Here is a 7028-nt window from a genome sequence, read left to right as displayed (position 1 = left end):
CAAGGGAACACTGTCACAGAGAGGGAATTTAATACTTTGGAAGATAAAGTAGATCAGTAGCTTCAGATAAACTTTTACATTTTTGCATGAAATGTAGACTATGGATTTTGTCCCCCATCCCCAAGACAGTCATGAGTCATGACTCATGAATATATCAGTTTAAATGGGATGAGTTTAATAATTTGAAACAATGAGCTTGTTAAAAGTAGGCTGTGCAAAGTGGCAGCAACTTTTTAGATACCTAACAAGATCAACTCAAACAGCGTGGAAGTGATTGTGCCACACATATAGTAGAAACAAGGTTTTTACAAACTGATACATTTTCAAGCTGTTTCTGCCACCTAGTGGTCTAGACGTTGACGTCATATGAAGCCTCATCTTCAGGCTTGGGTGGCACCATGGCGCAGCAGTGCGCGTGCCTCACAGCAAGAAGGTCGCCGGTTCAATCCCCGGGTCCGACGGGGCCTTTCCGTGTGAAGTTTGCGTGTTCTTCCCGTGCATGCCTGGGTTCTCTCCAGGCACTCCAGCTTCCTCCCACAGACCAAAAACATGCTCATTAGGTTGATTGGTGACTCTGAAATTGTCCTTAGGTGTGAGTGTGAGCGTGAATGGCTGTCTGTCTCTATATGTTGCCCTGCAATCGACTGGCGACCGGTTCGGGGCATACCCCGCCTTTCGCCCAATGACAGCTGGGATAGGCTCCAGTACATGCAACACACACGCCATGCTTGGTGAAATTCTTCTCTGCTTTTGACCCATCCTTGGTCAGTCCTTCCTCTGCTGCAGACCAGGAGCGGTGGGCTGCCAGCCGACTGGCGCCTGGGGACTTTTGTCGTCACCATTGGTCAGGTGGTGATCTGCCCAATGTAGCCCAGGTGACATGGGGAGAACATGCAAACTCCACACAGAAAGGCCCCTTTTTCCTTGAGCAGCAGGCACTGAAGGCATGGAGGAAGACACGCCCAGAGCACCCCAGGTGGGAATCGAACCCGGGACCTTCTAGCTGTGGGGCGACAGATTAGTTACTTTACGTGTGTGTCTCAGCTGCAGTTCCTGTCCATTTAAAGCACATCTAAAACCCTGCTGTTTTAGAGGGTCCCTTAAATCAAAGTGGTACTGTAGTTTGGCGTTTAGAGAGATGAGGATCGATAATGCACTCATGTCTGTACATCAAATATGAAGCTGGAGCTAGCAGGTGATTAGCTTAGCTCAGCATAAAGACTGGAGGGGCAGGGGGAAACAGCCAGCCTGACTCTGCAAAATCCTCCTGGCAGTACCTTTGCAGGACTCTAATTAACACGTTATATCTTGTTTGTCTCTGTGTTTGGTCAGTGTGTGGTCTCCCCCTCTTGGCCAATTTGCTGCTCTACATTTTCTGTGTGTCTAAATATTCATACTGCATGGTTTGGACACAAAAACACCAAACATCACAGAGCTGGTGCTGACAAAGACTGACCGATGTCCCCTCTCATGCCTAGAAATAGACCAAAGTCGCTCTTCTGGATTTTTCATTTCTTTGAGAGATAATTTTAAAGCCAGCTGATTCCAAGTTGTAGGCAATTCATATAGTGCAAACTTCAGTAAGGACATGAAGTTAATAATGTTACATTTGTTTAAAATATTTTAATGGAAAAACTCACAAGTAAGCAATGTTAATATAAAACATTGTATGTGACTTGCTCCAGGAACACAACATTGATGGAAAACAGTATATTCTCTCCTTGTAAAGAAAGATACAATACAGCTGTATTGACGGACAGCCATGAAACTGCATAAAACATGAGCAGAAATATGGAAAGTGCCTTAACAACTATAAATACTCAAACCACTGATTGCAGCAGTTATTTAAATAATGTGATTTTTTTTTTTAATATAAAGAAACACAGCATTTAAATTAAATAGACTTGCATTTTATTGTTGTCTGAATTTTGTAACTTTTTAATAAGATCAAGAAAATTGCCATGATTTTTCATTGGATGCTCTTTTCTTCTTGCAGTAACCAACGACCAGCCTATATAATGCATACAGAGGCACTGCCAGACTTGGGATTCCCGCCAAAAGAAAGATCACCCCGCTGATCCATGAAGGGTATGGCACTGATGTCATAGATGGGAACTTTTCCTGTAAACCACAAAACAGTAAATTGTTGTCACTATACGCTGGCTGGAGTATCAACATTTACCGAAGCACTGTTTGATACAACCCTGAATTTGCCTATTTTGCAACGAGGCATGATTAGAAAAGGGAACAAGCTTGTGTACTTACAGAGTTGACATCCCAGACTAAATAGGTGAGCTCTTGTTGGGCTTGTGTCACCAGGTAGAAAACTAAAATAACCAGAACGATTAGAGGACTGATGAACCTCCATGAAATCTGCCAGAAGATGGAGGGCTTATGTCCGATCATAAACTCGAAGTCCTTATTGAACCTGCCAAACAAGAGCGTTCAATACTTAATCAGCTAAGTGCCTTACTGCGGGTAGCAGTGTATTTTACAGCAGTGACCTGGCCAAGATAGCAATGCAATACAGTATAAAGATAGACGCCAATAAAGAGTGAAGTTGCAGGCAGTTAAACCAAAATAATGAGCTGAAAGACACTAAATGGTCCATAAAGCACAGGAGAACTGCAAAGTCGATTGATAATTATCTGTGGGCTTTTCACAAGGAGCATCACCTTTAACATTACACATGGTCATTTTTTTTCCCATTGATAGAAAAATACTGATTAGTGCAGCTGTAACTAAACTCATAAAATGATTAATAAGATCATTAATGTTTCATAACAAGATCTCAGCCATGCACATTACATTTTGCAGGTGCAGCTTGATGACTGCCACTTCAAACGTGAACAGTGTGGTAACTTTTGCATTTGGCTGAATAATATCGTACAATGCCATGGTGAGCAAATACACCAATGCATATGAGCTGTATGCACTAACCTGTCTATTCCATAGATGTAGACAACCGCTATCATCTCAAACAGTCCGATGGTCAGAAGTGGAATTGATCCAGCAAAGTTGTCAAAGAGAGTTACCCAGTAAATCCCTGAACGCTGCGCAAACAGGAGGGAGATGATGAAGGCGACAATACATGTTACTCCTGAAACGCATGCACAAAAAGAGAAAGTCAGCTGGGGTTTCAAAATCGATGTGTAGATTGTTTTAACATCAAAAGCACAATACCAGTTAGTGCTTCTTGAGGCCATTTTTTAGGTAATATTTTCAGGTCTTTCAGTGGGACCACCACTCCCTCAATGTTGCCAAACAGAGTTGAGAGTCCCAAGCAGAGAAGCATGATGAAAAAGAGGATAGACCAGGCTGGAGAACCAGGCATTTTGGTGATGGCTTCTGTGAACACAATGAAGGCCAGGCCTGTTCCCTCCACTCCCTGCACAGACACACACATTAGTTGTAAGACTTAAAATAGAATAACTTGGAAATCTGATAGTTATTCATCAATACAGTCACCTCACTCAGAAGTTTTTGCATGTCACACATTCTGATGTCCAATCCAAGAATAGTATCAGACTGGGAGCTGTTGAAATGCTTGAGCGCTGCCTCATAGTTGTTTGGAGTGATGCTGTCTTCAGGAAGATCAAATGCATTTAATAATGTCATGATGTTACTAGAGAGGAAGAGACACAGTTACTAAAGTTAGTTACTAAATTTGAGGTATGTACACATTAGTAAAGGATGGAAAATAGTTGTGTATAAAATATTGAAAAATACAGTTTTACTTAAAGACACTAATGATAAGCAACAGAAATGATTTATAACTCCAAATCTTTTGATGTTTGGCTTGGGCTGCTCTTTTGTTTACATTGTGATTGGAGATTGCACCGTGAAATTGTGTCACTTTTATGGCTACTCTGCTCACCTGCTGATACAGTTGTCATATTTCTCTGTGGCCCTGAAGCCAATGATGGAGTAGGTGACGGTGGCAGCATAGATTGAGGTGAGGCCAGTTATAGCAGACAGGATCACAGCATCGTGCATGCAGTTGTTGCTAAGGAAAACAAAAAAAAGTAAAAGATTGAGGACATACCGTATATGAGAATGCCCGAGTGAGCTATATAAGCTATGATAAATGTCTCTCACTGAACAGGGTTGTAGCTTGAGAAGGAGATGAGCCCCCCCCATGCCAAGCTAAAGGCGTAAAAGACCTGGGCACCTGCGTCCAGCCAAGTAGTTGGATTAATCAGCTCATCCACCTGTAAGATCAAACCATACAGTGTAATGTGGCTTTGAGCTGTGAGATATATAATTGGCTATTCTAACAATAGTTATTTGAAACATACGTCTGGTACAAAGAGGAACTTTATTCCACTCAGGGCGCCTTTAAGAGTCAGTCCTCGGATTAGGAAGATGGCCAGCACAATGTAAGGCAGAATGGCTGTGACGTACACTGCCTGAGGTCATGGCAAGAAAAGAAAAACATGAAGAAAGTGTAGTGATCCAGGAGCACATATTGTCTGACTGATGCTTCAACAAACCTTGCCTGAAGTGCTGATCCCTCGCATGTAGCAGATGCAGACGACCGCCCAGGAAACTAGCAGGCAGAGGACCATGGGCCAGTGGATTCCTCCAGAGTCGGCTATAGAAGGCGTGCTATCCAGAGTCACTCGGTAAAAGAAGTAATCCACAGTGGAGCTCCGTTTACACTCTGGTATGAATCCTGCAGGGGCAAGAAACATTGGTCTGCAAATGTTTTAGCCAGGAGTAGAGTTTGGGTGTTTCTCTCTGTGTATATTCAAGTACCTGTCCCATTCTCATTGAGTGGACACTGAGTCCATGGCAGGGGCTCTTGAAAGGAGTTGAAGAGATACCACATGATCCAGGCTATTAAGGTGTTGTAGTAGAGTCCAATCAATAAGGAAACCAGCATGGAGGCTATGCCTGTGGGACAGAATCATTAACTGACAGGGAGCCAGGTATCCATTAATAGCTTTGTGCCAAAGGTTCTTTTAGCCTCTGCTTTGGCCAAAGTGTTCTAGAGCCTATTTTACTTACCAACACCAGTCAAATAAGGACTGATGGCCCTCCACACTCCCACGCTGCCTTTCCTGAGACGCTGACCGATGGCAAACTCCAGCAGCAGGAGCGGCATTCCCTCCAGCACCAGCAGGATCAAGTAGGGAATCAAAAAGGCACCTGAAGAATGTATCATCAGTAGCACCATTATACATCGATGTTGCTGCATTAATGTCAATCGTTGGCTTTTTCAGCTTTCCAAATATGAACATTCTTTAGGAGGCTTGTATGTTGAATGTAATGTTTAGTCTGGGCTGAGATGCTTTGCCAAAGAGCCCTGCCTGTGAACTACACATATTATTAATAACCCTTGTGACCACCCCTCTTGCTCTGCCTTGCTTTATTTTCCACTGTGTTTTCTCCTTGCAGTTAGCTGGTAAGCAGAGTCAAGCGGGTCTTTTGCTTGTAGCTGCCATATCTGTTCTGGGCCTCAAGGTGCGTAATATTTTCCCTTATGCAAAATTTGTGCTAGACCTGTGTTGTGTGCTCATCTGTGTGTACTTTGAGTGCTCAGATTACTAAACTGAGCACACCGTTGGTTAATTCTTTTAAATGATGTAGCAATCTGTGTTCCAGTGTTCCAAGCCATCGTATGGCATCTATTTTGGGATGTGTAGTATCGTCTAGGTTGCTTATTTAGTTGCTACAAATTGAGGCAATTGTGGCAAATGCTACGTTCATGCAATATATTCTTGCCGTGGTCACCGTAAGTAAAGTGTTCCATCTGTCTTTGGCTTCTCATGTCAGCATCCAAGTTGAAAACCAAAGTCCATCATTCAAAGTCATAAAAAAATAAATGTAATAGATGTACTACTTACTTACTTACTTACTGCCCATTTTGCCTCCTGGCAAGTAGTGCAGCAAAGTAATAGATGTGGTGCTCTATTATACAATCTTAGTCAGTATATTTCCATAAACCATCTTAACAATCTTACAATTGTCTGATGACGTTTATTCTCAAACCACACATGAGAATCTTTCCCATTTCTACCATCCATGATGTGAAAGCGTAAGGGCTTGAACATCTAGTTTAAAAAAAAATAAAAAACAGATTTATCTGTTATTTAAGTCTAAGAAAACTGTCTCACCCCCTGTGGTTCAGTCTGAAGTATTTCAAATACAAAATGACACAGCCAGTTTTGAATAGAAACACAAATGTATTCACGAAGAACAGGCGATATTTTATTATTTTTTAGGTTTTTGAAAGGGAAAGATTCACACTTAATATCAGATATGTCCTTTTTATACTAATTCTGCACTGCTATAATGAGAAACTTTAGAGCTCTGTCTCTCTCTCTTTAAGAACTGATGTTTGCTTATGCACTTAGTTATATTTTATATATTTTATATACTTAGTTGTATTTTCAGAATTGCTGCTATTCTATGTTTATTTACTTAGTTGTACTTTTAAAGAACACTCTTTTCTCTTAGTGTTATTCTACGTTTGTGTGTATTGTTTAACCTGCTGCTGCAACAAAGAATTTCCCAAATTGGGATCAATGAAGTTGAGTCTAAGTCTAAATCATATTTGAAAGATACAAGAAATACCATTAATTTATATAGTAGCATAGGAGACCATAAGTTGTGAAACAATCATTCAAGATATGACATGGACAGCTTAATCATAAGATATCTTTTTACCCTTTTTGTCTTCGCTTACCCCCTCCATGACTTTGACACAAGTAAGGGAATCGCCACACATTGCCAATTCCAATGCAGAAGCCCACACAGGTTAGGATGTACTGGGTTTTGTTGTCCCACTTGGGCCTGTCACCGACCTCCTCCTTCTCCATCCTCTCCAGATCCTCATAGGAAGGGATCCGGTGATCCAGTCCTGGGTTAGGGAGTACCAGCCTCATGGCGACCTCACTGAAGCAGAGATGTTGCACTACCGTTCTTGGAAGTCAAAGTGAGGGCTTGGCATACACGCTCGGCAATCTTGAAAGATTTTTATGAGCTTTTACTTTATTGGTGCAGTCCACAGATTAGCCAGTGCA

The 7028-nt window shown here is 41.8% G+C and overlaps 1 protein-coding gene across 1 annotated transcript; it reads right to left on the bottom strand.

Annotated features, from left to right (window-relative positions):
- Positions 1–1947: 1947 nt before the first annotated feature.
- Positions 1948–6890, bottom strand: LOC139346155 (sodium-dependent neutral amino acid transporter B(0)AT1-like). The gene is made up of 12 exons (XM_070985087.1): positions 6692–6890; positions 5011–5151; positions 4759–4896; positions 4494–4675; positions 4299–4409; positions 4099–4211; positions 3878–4006; positions 3469–3625; positions 3184–3388; positions 2941–3100; positions 2266–2428; positions 1948–2121 (listed from the first exon to the last, which is right to left on the bottom strand). Exons 1-12 carry the CDS (start codon positions 6888–6890, stop codon positions 1948–1950), a joined length of 1872 nt encoding a protein of 623 aa, XP_070841188.1.
- Between the last annotated feature and the right edge of the window lie 138 nt (positions 6891–7028).

This window comes from Chaetodon trifascialis, chromosome 17 (assembly GCF_039877785.1).
Source record: "Chaetodon trifascialis isolate fChaTrf1 chromosome 17, fChaTrf1.hap1, whole genome shotgun sequence".
Classification (NCBI taxonomy): Eukaryota; Metazoa; Chordata; class Actinopteri; order Chaetodontiformes; family Chaetodontidae; genus Chaetodon; species Chaetodon trifascialis.
This window is presented reverse-complemented; position numbering and strand designations above follow the sequence as displayed.